At 43.8% G+C, this 17,220-nt stretch overlaps 1 protein-coding gene across 1 annotated transcript; it reads right to left on the minus strand.

The window, feature by feature from the left end:
* Window positions 1-539: 539 nt before the first annotated feature.
* On the minus strand, window positions 540-11,423 carry etv5a (ETS variant transcription factor 5a). The gene is made up of 13 exons (XM_012819576.2): window positions 11,293-11,423; window positions 9,388-9,520; window positions 9,102-9,192; window positions 8,830-8,877; window positions 8,257-8,307; window positions 6,437-6,560; window positions 5,962-6,264; window positions 5,041-5,327; window positions 3,467-3,526; window positions 3,199-3,267; window positions 2,828-2,997; window positions 2,612-2,713; window positions 540-2,492 (listed from the first exon to the last, which is right to left on the minus strand). The coding sequence occupies exons 2-13, from the start codon at window positions 9,433-9,435 to the stop codon at window positions 2,262-2,264; spliced, it is 1,584 nt and encodes a 527-aa protein (XP_012675030.1). The 5' UTR covers window positions 9,436-9,520; window positions 11,293-11,423; the 3' UTR covers window positions 540-2,261.
* Between the last annotated feature and the right edge of the window lie 5,797 nt (window positions 11,424-17,220).

The following is a 17,220-nucleotide window of genomic DNA, read 5'->3' on the forward strand; positions in this document are numbered from 1 at the left end:
CTGGTATCAAAGACAGCTGTTAGGGCAAATTCTCAAGGTAATAATAATTCTTTAATATGTGGCCCATATGGATGGAAAAACCCCTTCAATTGTGCGATCTTTATAGTTTTCATTAAACCTGGTATACATCAGGTCAGCAGGTTTGCTACATACAGAAATATATCATAACCAATAGGTATTTATGTGATGATCATGCAAGTTAAAATACTTAATGCCCATAGCTGTAAGCTCATTTGTTTGGATGGTCATGAGAAATTGTGATTTTCTTTTTTTAAATCAATGCAAATAACAACACACCACACAATTGACAGCATGATTGCAGAGGCTAACCCCCATTTTTCACAGTGCTAAGGAACGTGCTATAGATATTCTCTCCATGTCGACCGAACTCCTGAGTCATTTAACTTTTAACTAAACACGTATGAAAGGCCTCATAGGCACCAGTAACTGATTTGCTCAGGTTTAGTGCAGTGCACTCCTTACCTCAACACATCAGCTGACAGACTGGAGGGTGAAAAAGAAACGAAGCTACACACCACTGGAGCTGAAGCAGAAACGACAGTTTATTGTACCCCTTACAGACAAACTCAGCAGTGTAAAGGTACACATTGTGAAGGGAAAAGGGTGAAGCCTATACAGATGCAGACAACCCTTTGTGTGGTTCGAGTTGAGAGCAATGCAACTCCGTCCAACACCAGCAAGACTACTGTTAGTATACAAGCTGCACATCTCCAATCAAGGCACTGTTCCCTACGCCACCAAGAGAAAAGTGTGTCCTTTCTTTAATATCTGCAGTCGCATCACAGGGACTCGATTCAAAAGATAACATGGTGGGTTTCTTTAATTATTATTATTATTATTTTTTTTTAAATAGTTTTTTTTTTTTTTAGGCAGTACTATACAGCGTATACAAGAAATCAAAACAGATGCAGAGTTTTGCAAAAATATATTTATATATAATTTTTTTTCTTTCCCACCCCAAAAAGAAAAAAAGAAAACTAAAAAAAAAAAAAAAAAATGCAGAGAACGTCACAAATTCTTCTTTGTCCAGCACAAAACGATATGTCAGTGGACAGTTGCGTGTTAAATACACCATGCAGAAGAAGCTGTGGTCTATAGTAAATCTGAGTGGAGGGGTTGGGTGGGGGTGTATACCACCTCATTGCATGCAAAGTCCTTGACGCTGCTACCATTGTTGTGCAACGTCGGGGAGATCTATGCCTGAAATAAATAAGAGACTACAAATGGAGCTTTTCTTAAAACATTTGTGCATTAATGTCATCTTATTGTGGAACATTCAGGTCACTGAATGGTGTCGGATTAAGCAGATATGCATGGCAACGTATGTCAAGAATGATTGAAACAAACATTGGATGACTTCAGAAACGATGGGCTAACAGTCCTGTAGAGAATTTTACGCAACATTTTAAAAGCTTGTATGGATTAAAAGAGAGACAGCCAATGCTTAGTAGTGAGAAAACAAAACCACGACACTAAAAAAAAAAAAAAAAAACTTCAATGAGCAGAACAATACAACAACAAAATACAGAAAATCTGATTGTACCTACAGCAGGCTTTAGCCTAAAGTCTAATTTTTCCAACTAAAAGGGTTGTTATACAAAAAAAACAGCTGTCTAAACAAGCCATTCGGTTAACAGGTGTATTCTTTAGGTGTTTTTGCAATATGAAGCCCTTTTCTCTTAATATATTTTCAGGATTTTAAAGTAACAGTGTTTACTAGGGACCTAATAGGTAACCATATCACTGTACTTCTATCTTCTTTTAGATGACAGAACAAAAGTTATTCGTCGTAAAAAAAGAAAAGAAAAAAAGGCAGATTGTCAAAACAGAATTGCTACACTTCTTGCAGTCTACAAAGAGATCTGTCAGTTCTTCACCACTATTTGGCCAGTCCACTTGGCCAGTCCTCCTCATCTCCACAGCAACACACACCTCACTATACTGACAGGTGATTGGTGCAACTGGAATGCCAGTTCGTCCGTCACCCGTCGGGGGGCCCCTTTCCCACTGGTTGATGCCAGAGGAAGAAAAAACTGAATTTGCAGGTTTCCTCAAAAAACACCTTTTGAGATTTCTCCGGAACAGGGGTGAGCAAGGGGGCTGAAAGCTCATTGCAGAGAGGGCAACAGGCCAGCAGGGGTCAAGGAACTGTGAATCAGATGAGTGAATCCAGTCTGCACTGCAGTCCGGGCTTTGGGATAAGATTGTTTTCATATATATATATATATTTTTGGGAGTGGTCAGTACGCGTAACTCTCGGGGTAGGGCATGCCCGTTACACACTGCTCCCCTCCGTCCACGATGTAGGGTGTGCCCTCGTTGTAGTGGGTCAGGGGCAGGGTGTCGTCATCCATTCCTGGGAGACTGTCTGGGTCAGCCTTCAGGGTGGGCCTCTGATTGTCGGGGAAGGCCATGGAGAAGAGCGCCTCGGGGTCGCACACAAACTTGTACACGTACCTCTCACCGGCAACCTAGGAGACCAAAGGAAGAAAAACAAACACAGCTGTCAGGCTGGGCTAATGCACTCGGTCGTTATCAGCAACTCAAGAACATGTTCAGCAGGGGGGCTTATGAGGAAATGTGTTTTTACCTTCTGCATGATTCCTTTCTCGTAGTAGTAACGCAGAGACCGGCTCAGCTTGTCGTAGTTCATTGCTGGTCTGTTTTTCTGGATGCCCCAACGCCGTGCCACCTGAAATAGAGAAATCAGGACACGTGTCAAAGATGTTAGCCTCTCAGATATTCCTCAGTTAGAGAGTGGAGGTGATTCCTGTGAAAACCAACTGGAAAAAGACCGGCAACCTACCTCTTCTGGCTCAATGAGCTTGAACTCCATGCCTCGCCCTGTCCAGGCGATGAAGTGACCGTTTGCTGGGTCGTCGAGCAGAGTGACCAGAAACTGCCAAAGCTGTAAGGAGCCTCTGCGTTGGTACGGGGGACCGTCGCGGTACACTGTGGGCTCCTGTTTCACCTTTCCTGTGGTCACACACAAAGGGCAAGAGAGCGAGTGAGTGAAGGGTACTATAAATGTAGCTGGGGTAACTGAATAGGAATTACCAGATGGAAAAATGATTAGGCTTTTATTTTTATTTTGAGTAGTATTACTTGCAGCATCTTTAAACTGGTTCTACACATGTCTTATGTAAAAGGCACCGGTCTCCAATTTTTACTACTTACCATCTAGCCTCTCTGGAACGACACAGGCATCATCGTAATACAGGTGGGGCTCTCTGTCGAAAACAAAGCCTGTAATGGAAAAGCAAAAGGAAACGAGAAAATTATTAGTTGCCATTCAGATCCCTTGCCCAATTAGCAGATCCCCAGGAGTATCTGGGAAGTGGTATACAGGGCTGTATGCAATGATGCAATTATCTCCCATCATCCATGACAACAAGACTAGTGCACAATATTTGTGTTCCTTCTACTGAAATACGAAGACGCTTACTTTCTTGGTTTTGGTAGAAGCTTGAGGCCCTCCCAAAAGACGACTGGCAGTTAGGCACTTCTGTAACAACAACAAAAAGAAAGTGGTTACTCAAATGTTTACAAACATCGCTCAACAGTCTGAATGTTTCAGTTCATCTGCACTATGTATAAAAATCAACACCTTCAGTTAAAAATGTCTTATTTTATCTTCGGTTGTAAAAAAAAAACCGGTACGCTAACGTCATGAAAAACATGGACATGCATTAATATAACAAGTGTAACAAGTTTGCTCTTTGGAGTTGGACAGTAGGTCCAGTTTTCACAAAAGCGAGCTATACTGGCCACTGACGACTGGATGAAGGCACTTGCATAACATCGCCGCGGCAACAGCTGGACTGTAAACATCCCCAGCCAACACATCTGGTAGCACGGGCTAAGCCGAGGATCAATGCACGCAAACGACGCACAACCTCAGTGACACGTCTCATTGAGACAGCAAATAGAATTAGCCACTGTGGCCAGATATCGAATCACTACAATTAAGTTATCTTTGTTCCTTGCCCTGTCTCTGTAGGACATCCTTTGCCAAGGCAACAGCGCTGCCACACCCTTTGGTTCCGTCTGACTGCTATGCTACTGTAAAGCGTCAAACATCTCCCCGTCTAAAAACGGTATATCACTTAATCTGCAGATAGGAAATAAATACCCAGCAGTAGCATGAGACCCTCTGGGCAGCTAAAGCCCTTTATGCTGATGCGTATGTTTATAGGCGTGGGTTAAGAGGATTTAATATTACATCACTGGCCTTACGAAGAATAAAGCCAGGAGGAAGTGGAGGGGTGGTGTTCAAGTTTGTGACATATGGATAAGAAAAGACAGCACACAGTTTGTCAGTATTTTAGATAAGGCATAGTGGCATTTACATTTGTGAGGTTTGGGGTCTTGTGCACAGTAGTTGAAGGAGGCTGGCCAGTACTGATGAGAAAAATATACAACTTGACTGATTTGCCTAGTGAGTCATGTCTGCATAATATCAGGTTTTCATGAAATCAGATGAAGTGAATATATTTCATTAATGGTTCGATATACACTTCTTTTTTGGCACACCCTCAAAGGCTCTAATTTAATCTGTATGATTCTTATCTAAATTGTGGCTTTCTGATCTAGTTCTACGCTGAAAAGCTGGAAAAAAAAAAAAAAAAAACAAGAAAACGGGTGTCCATGGCCACCGCCTTGTTGCATCTCTGGGTCTTGCTGATCGGTGCTAAAACTCACAGGCAAGTGCCAAGCCACACAGCACATTCCACACCCTTCGGCCCGACTGCTCACACACCATCTGCACATCGTGCTCTCTCAGGAACCGCACGCAACTGGCTGGGCCTACAATGAAACCCTGTGTGCTGGGGCGGTGTGCTGAAACGGCCTGTGTGATGCCTCTCTTCTTACGAAAAGACTTAGATTTGGGAGTTGTTCTGGCTTTCGTTACAGTTCATGGCTTCTTCCTTTTCGTGGTTCAGTATTTTATCTATCGTTTTATTATATACAACCACTTCACAAGTAAAACCATTGCTATTTGAGAAATTATCCTCTTACCAGAATCAAAACAGAAGTCCCTGGGCTCCTGCTTGATGGCCATAGGGTGGAAGGCCGCAGGAGAAGGACCCATGTTGGGAACCCCTTGTTCAGTGTAGTGGGGGTCCATCATCTCCTGTTTGAAGCCCTGGGGGGGAACTGGGACTAGGGGCTCGGACATTTGGCGATGGTATGGAGGCCTCCTGTCACGAGGTGAAGTGCTTTGAGCCTGGGGCATGAAGGGTGGCCGACCTTGGGTCTCGGAGGGCGGGAATGGTAGGCAGGGTTCTGACAGCTGTCTTTGGAACCTACAGGGAAAGATCCAAAGGGAAGAAGAAAGTTAATTTAGAAGCATCCCTTGGCTGAAGGTGGCACGGCAGTATGCCAGGCAGTCTGTTCCCACGGTGGTCAAGTTAAGAGAGCTCCAACCACGACCCCAATCACCCCACTCAACGCCCATCCCTATCCACCCAGCCCTACCCTGCAGCAGTGGGCTCACATGGCATCAAGGCACAACAACATCCGAGTAAGCCAGCCAGCCAGCCAGCCAGCCAGCCCCCCCCCCCCCCCCCAACTCATCATGAGTGCCAACAAATAGTTTCCATTCATGAAGTCAGCATAACTGAAAGGTCACCTGCCTTATATAAACATCCCTCTCCTACCCTGCATTAAGACGGTACGGATCAACTCAGGGTCAGCAATACCCGAGCCTTACCACTAAACTGAAATCCTACACCGTGGTCGCAGAGACTCTGGGATTAACTCATATATATGTGCTTCAGTCTCAGATCACCTACACATGTTGGTTTAGAGATTCTGAGGAAGCAAATACTCAAGCTATGAGCCTGAAATATACATGTGTACACGCATAGTAATATTGTGTGTGTGTAGGACATAAGAGGACTTGTTATGGTGCTGTACATCATGGCGATTTCTCCTCACCTGTGCTCTGGACTGAAGGGGGTCTCATGGTTCAGTGGCGGGCAGGGCACGGCGAACGGCGGGCTCTGGCTGTGAAGGGGCAGCGCCCTCTGGCTGAGGCCAGGGGTGGCGCTGGCAGAGGCTGGCTGACCTTGCTGCAGGGGGCGCTGTGCTAGCGTGGTGGGGCCCTGCACCAGCGGGGGCGGTGTGGGGTCATGTATGGAGCTGGAGCCCAGGGGGGTGTTGCTGGAGCCGCACGGAGACACGGGCGTCGAGGGAGGAGTCAGGGGTCTGAACCCGGCCGTAGGCTTCCTCTCATAGGCACTGCATCACACACAACATCATACACACAGAGGTTAGCAGAGGTCCTTTCAGCATACATATTTGAAAGGGGCATTATCATTAGTATGCATACTGCCTTTCATTGGCTTTGTACTTGTACTCTGCACAATGACAACAAAGTTGTCTAATCTGAGCTATTAACGATGATGTATACCTGTAGCTGTAAAGGCACTTCTCTCCGTAGGGCATGGGACTGCAGTCCTGGCTACAAGGGGAGAGCTCTTTGGAGGGACTCAATTCCCGCTTAATCTTGGTTGGTGGCGGGCCATGGAACATCACTGGAGAGAGGGAGGGATGGGGAGAGAGAGAGAGAGAGAGAGAGATAGATGAGATGTGAAGTGCATCGCCTCATCTGACAACACATCAAACAAAGTGTCCCTTGCTTATTTTTCCCCACCCCACCTCTCTTTCTCCCTCACAAACGGATGTTGTCTTCGACTCAGACAGTTTAATGACTTTCTTTCATGGGCTAACAAGGCCAATAGCAGGGGCATAAAAGCTCCATCCACCCCCACCGACCCATCAGTATCACAATACCAGACAGCACGAGCAATCAAAGCCCTCCCTGCAGATTTCCATCACTGTCCAGGTCAATACTCATGAATCAGTGTGTCTGTAATTCAATGATTCTGAATGATTTTCCCTCCCCGCACTGTAACCATTAGCTGCTGGGTCTACGCGTCAGCTCCCATTTCCGGCGCCACATAATGGACCAGTGAAACCGAATCCTACGGTGCAGTGCAACAAGAGCCAAATAAATCACCAAGCACCGTGCCTCGGCGGCCCGGAGCAAACAATGGGCACATGAGGCCGCAAGCGTGTACGGAGCAGGGTACGAGATCTGGACGATGGCTCCAGCCAGAATTGGGAGCTGTTGATTGGAGGGACACAGGGCAGGAGATATTACATTTCCTCCAGTTGTGGCAAAGAGAGGGATATTGCACCAGCATGGGATACCATGTGACCAAAGCAGAGTTTAACAAAAATTTTTTTTTTAAAAAGTCTGGGGTTGAGTTTGGGGCATACAGTGCAGTTAAGTAGCGCGACTGAAAAAAATATATAAAACTGGCCATGAGCCAAACCACAGCGAGCTGTGACGGGCTGACCATCACTATCGCTCAGAAACAAACACACATTTTCAGCCATTTATTTCAATAGCCTTGAGGTCATGTTGACCACAGTGGCTACTGTAGCCAGTTGAAAAGAGACATGGCCAGCGGCCAGGCACCACGCCCTCGCACTCAACTTCAGAATAAAGCTTTTGAAAGCATAAAAGGCAAAACAGGCACAAGAGCGAAAGTCGCTTGAATATACACAGACTACTGAACAAAACTCTGACTGGGTATTATTGTTTTAGAGGGCCTGGGATGCACTGGCCAAAAGCTGCTATGCGCCGGGGAGTCCTTCCCTCCAGCAATCCCCCCCCCCCCGCCCTCTGGAATCCGGCCCATTCTAGAGGCTGGACAGAGTGCATGAGAGTGTGAAATCAGATTATGAGCTTGGCTCATGTGATGCTCGATACCAATCGCCTGATTAAACTTAAAAAAGAGAAAGCGAGAGGGGGGAAAAAAACCCGAAATGTCAGCTGCAGGTGAGGGGAATAACTTTCTCTGAGAAGAGGGGGGGCACAAAGCTCAAACTGTATTTTCTAGTGCTGGTGCGGTCTAGTTAGGCCAGTAATGAAGTATTCACCAGCAATACCAGGTCAAGTTGTAGAGACCTTCATCAATTAAATGGCTTCAAGCTCTGGAATGAAACCTGCTCAAAGTCTCCATTGCAAGCCAGTGATCGAATTCCTTGGCATCCATTGTCTCCACAGAACTGAATAGAGCTTGAAGTGCTCTATGAATAATAAATGGATTTTTTGTTTGAGAGCCGAGTTACTGTTGTCCATATCACCCCTACCTGGACACTACCCAAAGCACACAACTGGAGAGAGCATGAATAATGAATAATGAAATCTCAGGTACTCACAGCTATCTGACTGGAAATCTGGGACAAACTGCTCGTCATCAGGCACCTGGGCTGTGGAGACATAGACAGAGTGGGCGAGAGTTAATTATCAAAATAATAAAATCAAGCCATACAGTTGACGTTCCTGTAACTGATGTGTGTTAATTCCTCCTTATGGCTGTGACTAAAGTCAAGACAGGAAAGATAACTGGCGTTAGAAGCAGGACTGACATTTATAAAATATGTATGGAAGAATAGCTAAGTGCCATTCATGACCAGCTAGGACTGTTGCCGATTGTTCCATCAAAAGATACTACAGTCTGAACTACAATTTTTACCATATCTTTCTAGATCTCAGATTATTTGTTGCTTGTCTTTGAAAACACCAAAACCTGATGGAAACATTGCCCAAAAAGTCCAAATATAAATGTAAATTTGGCAACGACACACAAAAAGTAAACCCAAGAGGTAAAACAAAAACAAGCGACATTCCCACAAAAAAAAATGATCATATTGACTCATGTGACAAACACATGATAATTCCTCTTAGCTCAACCCCAAAGTATTTCTGGGACACTTTCAAATATTTCTCACCTTCAGCAATCCAGATCTCCTGTAGCTGGCTCAAGTCCTGGAAGAGATCTAAAGTGAAAGGTTCAAAGAACACTTCAGGCACATTCTTCACAAAAAAATCTCCTGACAATGATATTCAGTATTTTGATTTGAATAAAAAAAAAACACACATGAGTTGCTGTTAATGTTAGTTGCAAAATATGACTGATGCTAAATTTAGAGCCAGCATTGCATATCCACTGAGTCTTGGATGGATTAGGAAAACACTCGACAAGAACCCAACGTGAAATTACCTTCTGTGTCCTGAGCGAGTTCTGCATCCACAATTTTCCTTTTCCTGTCGTTGGCTGGTTTGGTGTATGGTTCCTCTGCATGGGACGATTTCTGTAGTGAAGACAACACTGTCGTCAGATTGATAGTCAGACACCCATGTGATGAATCCAAGTCACTGTGTGATGCGCATGTTTCACATCACACAGCAAGCCAACTTGTTGGACTAAAACCACCATGAAAAGCAAACACACAGACACTGACAGTCACTTAATTCTATCTGATGGCACAGCAAGCAGTGCTACTTACACTGGGTGGGACCATAAATGGGACTTGCTGGTCATAAAATCCGTCCATGTTATCTTGGTCTTCACAGGATTTCCAGCGAAGGGTCTTCGCCTAAAGCGATAATGTAAGGGTGCCCCAGAAGCACTCTTTCTCTCTGAAAGAGAAGCCAAAAGATAAAGTTAAGGGAAAATACGCCTAAAACAAGAAATATTGCAGACAAGATCACCTAACCTTCAGACTATGATGGTCTATTCATCCAATACCTCTTTGTTGAGCATTTCCACAGCCACCATCCTCAACCATGCTGGTGTGGATTATGCCCTCTGAATTGTAAGTACTATGTGTGGTCATATGAGGGATGTAAACCTTATATAAGCAGAGCCAAACATCTGTCCTTGCGATCAAGCAGAATCATAGAAAACCACTGAAGTCGGAACTGCACTGAAGAATATCTAAAGGACACATCCATGGGCCACCCAAAGCTAGTTTTAGACCACACAACACCAGAACAAACGTGCATGACCGTGGCTTTAATTACAGCTCCACAGAGGCTAAACATTGTTGTGTCACCATTCAAATATGAATGTATCAGCATCTGTGCTTTGGGGTATGGTATAGAGAGACACTTGAGTGCGCACACATAACCACAGGCACACTTTAAGGTTTGTAGCGCTGAAAAGACCGTAAGATAAAATAGAGCAGCATGGTCTTCCACATGGATGATCGCCCCTCTCAAGGCTGCCAGTGTGAGTCACGCTGGTTGATCAGTTATCTTAATAGATGACGAATAAAACAGAGCTAGCCTGTTATTACACGGACATGTTTGTAAACCAGTAGAACACATAATATAAGTCACTTTCACCCACCATCGCTAACAGACTACATAATGCTGAAGAGACAGAATGAGCAAGTTAGGCAACTTAGAACTTTTTCAGCATTTTTCAAAACATCGTAGGCACATGATCTCGTTACTTTGACGTGCCACGAAATGGTTAATCAGCTAAAAATATACAATGTCGTAACGCTTTTTTTTGACGATTTAAAAAAAGAGCTTTGTAAATTATATTGGTATCTGTAGGATACATGGCTTTACATTGGAATTCATTTGATAGTGTAGTTTGAGGTAACAATGCATGATAGACAGAATTAGGAAGATGCATAAAAAAAGTCAGTAGGCGATCATAATACCCCATGATAATGAATAACCCATCACATAGTATCTGACAACAGATACAACACAGCCAACTCTCTCAAGTTCCAGATGAGGAACAGATGGTCCGAGCAACCACAATATTTCTAATCTGGGGTTCAATAACTAAGCAACTAACGCAGAAACACCTCCAAGTCATAGACTGTGTGACAAAGTTTTGCATGAATTCTCCACTGACATCCAAAGGCAACCGAATCATGGTCCAAATTCAATTTTGTGAAATAAATGCAATTTGAGCAGCACATCAAAGAGAACTAACACAGCCTTCATTTGGAGGGGGCAACACGTTACCCCATCCCTCGCCTCCCCCCCCTCCCACGGCCCCTTGTTTTTCTCAATGAAGTGAAACTCGATCCGTGAGGAACTGGAAAGGAGGGGGGTGGTCAGGACAATCTCACCTCCCCATTCATAAAAACCACAAAGTCAAAGCTCGACAGTCCTCCACAGATAATACAGCTACAATACGCACACACAGATGACGACATATCTATATAATTTGTGCAACAACGAGCATTTAGAGCGTGGATACTACAGAAAATGGTTGCCTGCCGCTAAGTAAAATCTCCCTCAGAGAAAATGGCGTTCTCCGTCGCCCTGAGCGCTTGATAGCAGGATTTGCAGTTGCAAATCGGCGTTTAACTTAACAAGTGTCGCAGTGGTATGCATTTAACCTGTGCCATATCCATTGTGCATAGTAAGCTTTACGTAATACTCACCCAGTAATTTTCGTAGACACCTCTGTAACGTTGAAAAAAATCTCAATAAATTCCACAGAATTTCCGAGGTTGCTATTCTGCGATGGATAGATGCGCACTGTTCGCCTCACAAAACTTGAATGAGGGTTTGTAAATGGAATGGCTGGTTTTCCCTGGGGCTCGACAAGCACATTGGACTGTAAGCTCATTGGTCCTGACTTGTTGTCGTTCATGTCAACAGCCAATAGGGATTCTTGAACAGATGAAATATTCATGATGTGCTCATCGACCAATTGCAGCGTGGGTCGGACCTATTTTTATGAATGACTGGGTTTCATTCAGAATCGCATTCGAGATTTTTTTTTTTCAATCCCTCACCACAAGATTTTCTTAAAGGGCCAGGCAGAGACCTGGTCAGCTAAACTAGGAACTGTGTCGGGGAGTGTGTTGCTGCGTCCAGTCTAGTTTGTTGGCTTCTCAGACTGAAAATTGTACGCTCTTGAGGAGCTGACGACAGACGAATTAAAACCACGGTGCTTTTATCTTTGTGGTTTAAAAAGGACGATTGTGAAGTTATCTTGGTCTTTTGTGTAAATTACATCCACATAGTACACTAGGCTGAGATGTTTTTAGACAAAAAATGTAGACACTTAAAGCAGTGCGCATTAGCCAGAGTCAGTGGTTTATGATGCAACTTCAAAGAACAAATTGTCCTAAAGGCATCACTCTGTTAGACTACAAAACAGTATGGTTAAACACATAGGCTGCTGTATATCTAATCTGGCAATCAGCCAAGAAGCTAGATTTCCATCTATTACCTTAAATAAGGATTTTAAATTAAGCTATATTTTAAATATTTCACACATCGATGTTTCAATGTTAACCTCAAGCTTCTAGAATGTTAGCCTACATAGGCCTACAACTGAAACATATGCACACTTCACAATTATCTCGCAGGCTACATGCATTCTGTTGGGCTGAAATTCAGTCCGAACTGAGTAATCTATTATTTGCACTATGTTACTACTGTATTCATCTTCAATTGAATGGCCCATTATTACAGATGAGAGAAGTGTTTGAACTCCTATCATTAAGGTAAATATTTTTATTTACAGATACAAGTAAGTGTTGTTTCCATCTCAAATTAACTCAAATGATGTGAAGGGTGGGAACTCCCAGCTAAAATAAACACATTCTTCTATATGAAGGCTTTGATGGTATTAAGGTCACCTTTGAACAACACTTAATACAACACAAAATAGATAGTGAGATAAGACAAAATAGATATGAGATATGGGCAGGATAGAATGTATAATGGGTACACTGGAAAAGCAGAAAATAAAGCAGAGACATGCTCAGCACTATTTCAAACCACAGTTACCACTTTGCACCATGCTTTGATGAGGAAGTTTGAATGTCTCAGGGATACCAGTAAATGATAGACAGAAAGGGGAGAAGAGAAACTGCTTTGAAGGCACAGAAAGGTGAAGGAGCTCTGTGGAGCTTTGTTCGCCGTGCCAGAGTGTGGGTCAGTGTGACACCTCTCCCACTTAAGTATATGGGCCAATCCAGCGGTCCTCCACACACAGACATCACCCTGAAGGATCTCTCAGTGTTGAACACAGCATGAGAAAGTCTCTGAAGTGAATACAAATTACCACACCCACCCCACTACTGACTGATAAGCACTGCTTTTACATACTAGCATTTCCTTTTAATTTGCACTGAGGCATGTGCTGTGCCCAGTTCAAAAACAACTTCTAGCGAACCATAACAGAATCTGAGAAAGCTTGACATGAATAAATGCTTTGTCAACAACAATTAATAAAATGAGAAAAAAGCATGAATCCAGTGCTTGGGGCTATTGGTCGTCACCCAATAAGAGACGAGATGTGACATGTCAACTATTAATAGCACACAGATAGAATTCCTGGCTCATTATCTCAGTGAACCCATGACGACTAGCTTGTGGTGCTTTGTGTTCAGACCTGCGCTGTATAACTAAATCTGTCTCTCCTACCTGCATGCTTGTGTGCTATCTGATATCCAATTTGTTTGGGTCAGGGTCGCTGTCACCTGACATGAAATGGCTGTTGCTTGATACATGAATTGAGACTGTGTTTCCAGTAATGGTGTTTCAACAGAGAAGACCAACTTTATCCCAAAACAATCATCAAGGACACTGTTTGGCAATACATTATGCATGCAGGAAGTGGTCCCTGCACCACCAGAGAGCCGGAGAAGTGGAGTGAAAACATCACTGGAAAATGTGTACCAGTCTGAGCTACATCAGATGATGTGTGTCGAGCCTGTCTTAATGCTTCGTCACTGGTCTGACACCATTCCACTTCACTCACACTCTGTTCTAGCTGTCCTGTTAATCAGTATCATGAAGGTGGTTCAAAGTATTCACCAGTTAACCCCCATTCTAGTTTTGTAAGACATGTTCTTAGGTAAAAAAAAATGAAAGAAAAAACTAAATCTACTGTATATAGTCATAGTTTATTCTCATTATTCCATGCTATATTTTTTGTCACAAAGTAAAACATGTCTGATTACATACATTGAATTGATTTCCATGTCTGTTACGTAACTTCAGCCAAATACAAATGTGCTGTAGGTGTTGCAACGGTGAGGGGTGAATCATTGTGTATTTGTGTCTGTGTCAATGCCATTTGTAAATGGTCACAGCTGAACTCTTTCCACCGTACTAAACAGTGTTGCCGTCTCAGAATCCTGTACTGTTTATGGGGAGGCGAATGACATGAGTGACTTTGGCAAAAAGCCCCTATGTTGACATGAATCCAAAGAGGCCTCCATCTTGGTGTGCAAGTCATGTGTGCATGGTGCTAAAAGCCAGGACTATTCCCAGCGAGAGGTCTTTATCATCAACATAAAAGCCCTCTATGGTGAGATTCAATTTAAAACAAATCAGTGTAAGTAACAGACAGAAGCATTGTTGTGTATGCCTGTGTGTGTACGTGTGTGTGTGTGTGTGTACGTGTGTGCATTTGTGTGTGTGTCTGTGTGTCCCTCATGGACAATAGAGGACATTCCCGCAGACCTTCCCAAAATGAACAGCACCAGGCAGAATCAGTTCCGAACCTCTCCTTTTTATTCAATAATATATTTGTTTTGCCCATCAAAATAGATGCCAACAGCTTACAGGCAGCAGAGGAGTCAGGAAGAGGACGAGGGGTCTAACCCCCCCCCCCCAACCTCACCCCCACCATCACCACTCCCCCCTCACAGGCAGACCAGAGGGCTGGTGCTTTGTCCTTGACCCTCGCTGCTTACACAGATGGATACACCACACTTACCCTAGTGGTGAGAAAAGGACAGAGGCTTATGCATACATGTAGAACATCACACTCGGGACTGGGGAGGATGATATAGGCCCTAAATGTATTTGTCAGCGCTCGACACTCAATACTGTTTATCTGCCCCAACTAAGAAAAATAGGTGAGCTGCTACACTAGGCTACCATGCTGCTTCTGTAAGGGACACCAAGCCAAGGGCAAAACAGTGGTCAGAGATTGGGAATGTAACAGTTTGCTTTGGGAGAGCTGGGCTTATGGCTGCATAACTGTTTGGATAACACCAATCTGCTTTTTGTAGCGGTTTTGGACCAACTTTGTTCTGCAAAACAGTTACATGGTAAGATAGATGTGTGGCAAGGGTGAGAGAAAAGGATAATGTGATCAGACTGACCTGATTGTGTGGTAGTTGGCGCAATGTTTTAAACATGGGAAGTTGCTGTACTTGACGGGCTCTCAAAAAAGCAGCATGGCTCACACACTGATACCATTGCATTGTTATTATTAACAAGTAGAAACAACACAGAGATGTCTACAGTAAGCAAAATGGAATGTGGTGCAGCACATATTCTGCACACACACACACACACATATGACAACTTTATGATTAGAGGAGAACCAATGAGCTCGGCCACCCAAGTCTTTCATGGCTAACTGGTCTCCCAGCTCTCTAGCCTTACGTAGAAATACGCGTGTTGAATAATGAATACATGTGTTGATGGCAGCACTATTGGTTATTGCAACACAGAGAAATAACATCCGACTACTCATTTTTTGGGCCTTTGTATGTATTGCAAGTGACCTAGTGTCTCAAGGCAAAAAAATGCCGTTTTCATATTTGTAAATTAAGGCTATCCATCACTGACATTGACAGAGACGACATGTAACTGGACAATGTTGGCGGAAAATCGAGGCTGATGGACACAAGACAGTTGGAAAGATATCCTAGACAGTTATTCGGTTACTGAGCGGATGGCTGCTTATTGACTCTTCTCCGAAAAGAGGCTACTTAACACAAGCTCTGGGTGCAGTCTTTACAATATACATGCTATTGCATGACCAATGGAAAAAATTACACTGAATACAAAAGATGTGATTGATGTGTATAAGCAGAGATAAGGAAATAACTGAGGACTATGCAGAGTTTGTTTTGGGGAGGATAGCGTAGCGGGGGGGGGCACAGGGTAGCGACAATCAGCGTGGTCTCTTCTCAAGCAGACGTCTTGGTCTCCTTTGTTTCAGCAGGCATGCGTTGGTGATAAAACCTCAGGTAAAATATAAACAAATATCTATATATACAGAACTATTCAAAATCATTCAAAACTGGTAACTGAAAAAGTAGCTGTAAACATGCACTCGTTCCACTGAACCCACCTCGCTTTTACGTTTTACACCACAGGAGGGTGACTAGGAATGTGACGACCCAACAATAAGCATGTGACGTCGCTGTGGGCCCACTTGCTTATGATACTAACGTATGTAACGTCACCCACGCCGACTCCCGACAGAGCCGCCGATCACTTCAGGTGGCGTCTTCAAAGGGATAAGTCTTAGTGAGGGGGCCGCCACAGCCACAGTGGTCATTATGGACTGACTGACTCTAGGCCCCTGACACAGCATCCTCGGTTCAGAGAAGTTTTAAAGGGAACGGGGGCAGGGGGTCCGGCACATCAGTGCTGCACCACCCCCCTCTCAAAAGAGCCAAGTGTGGTTTCCCACCGACGAAAAATAATAGTTAGGAAAATCACAATGTCGGAAAAATGCTCAATACAAGCCTATTTCCATTTCTAAGTGCAAAACCCAACAACATAGCAATTCTTCTCAAGCGTGACAATGCGGCTTGAATATTAAATCCTCGGCCACCTCCACCCCCATATGAAACCCTTTGCCAAATGCATACGAGGACTGGAGGGACCAATCTACTAGCATAGACATTTGCCTGGCTGTGTCAGGCAGGTAATAGATTAAGTAACACTGTATTCTTTCAGGGTATATTACTGTACTGTACAATGCTCTACATGTTATAAGATCAAACACATTCATATATATATCTATATATATAGATATATATATGTGCACACTAATGTCTATATGTTTCATAATACAAAAAGAGACTGTGTCTACACACATAGCACACCTTGCAGTTGAAGGTTGACAATGATATTTTTCAAAGGCTACATCAAATGGATACAGCAGATTCTGTAAACACCATTTTTTAATCACTCTGCCCTTCTGGGAGTTCGTTCGGCAGTTCATATCCCATTTCACTGATAAAAAGGTCATTTTCCACCCAGGGTCACAAATGCCTCTCCCCTTTTCCACCACCGGGGCTTCGCCGGCTCTTGACTGTGGACTTGACATTGCAAGCTGATGTTTTCTCAGTGCTGTTATTAGGAGTAGTGTTTCACGCGATTGATGCTCCCTGAAATAGGCGGTTAAATTTAGGCTGTCTGTGCAACAGTAAATTAAGCAACACCATCCCAGGGGGGGCTAGCATGCCTTCTGGTTCTGTGTTCTGGTCGATTGGGCTCAGAGTAATGATCCATCCTCATCCTACATCCCTGTAGGGATGTGTTTGAGAGGAAAACAGTGGTGACCAGGCAGTGCTTGTTTTTCTATCTTCATTTTGAGC

Source organism: Clupea harengus, chromosome 2, assembly GCF_900700415.2.
Source record: "Clupea harengus chromosome 2, Ch_v2.0.2, whole genome shotgun sequence".
NCBI lineage: Eukaryota > Metazoa > Chordata > Actinopteri > Clupeiformes > Clupeidae > Clupea > Clupea harengus.

Excerpts from the sequence above, each read along its gene's own strand:
- etv5a (XM_012819576.2), bottom strand. The coding sequence starts at position 9,435 with ATGGACGGATTTTATGACCAGCAAGTCCCATTTATGGTCCCACCCAGT. Across the intron at positions 6,265-6,436 it reads AAGTGCCTTTACAGCTACAG|TGCCTATGAGAGGAAGCCTA; the intron begins GTATACATCATC and ends TGTGTGATGCAG. Across the intron at positions 3,527-5,040 it reads GGACTTCTGTTTTGATTCTG|AAGTGCCTAACTGCCAGTCG; the intron begins GTAAGAGGATAA and ends TTGTTGTTACAG.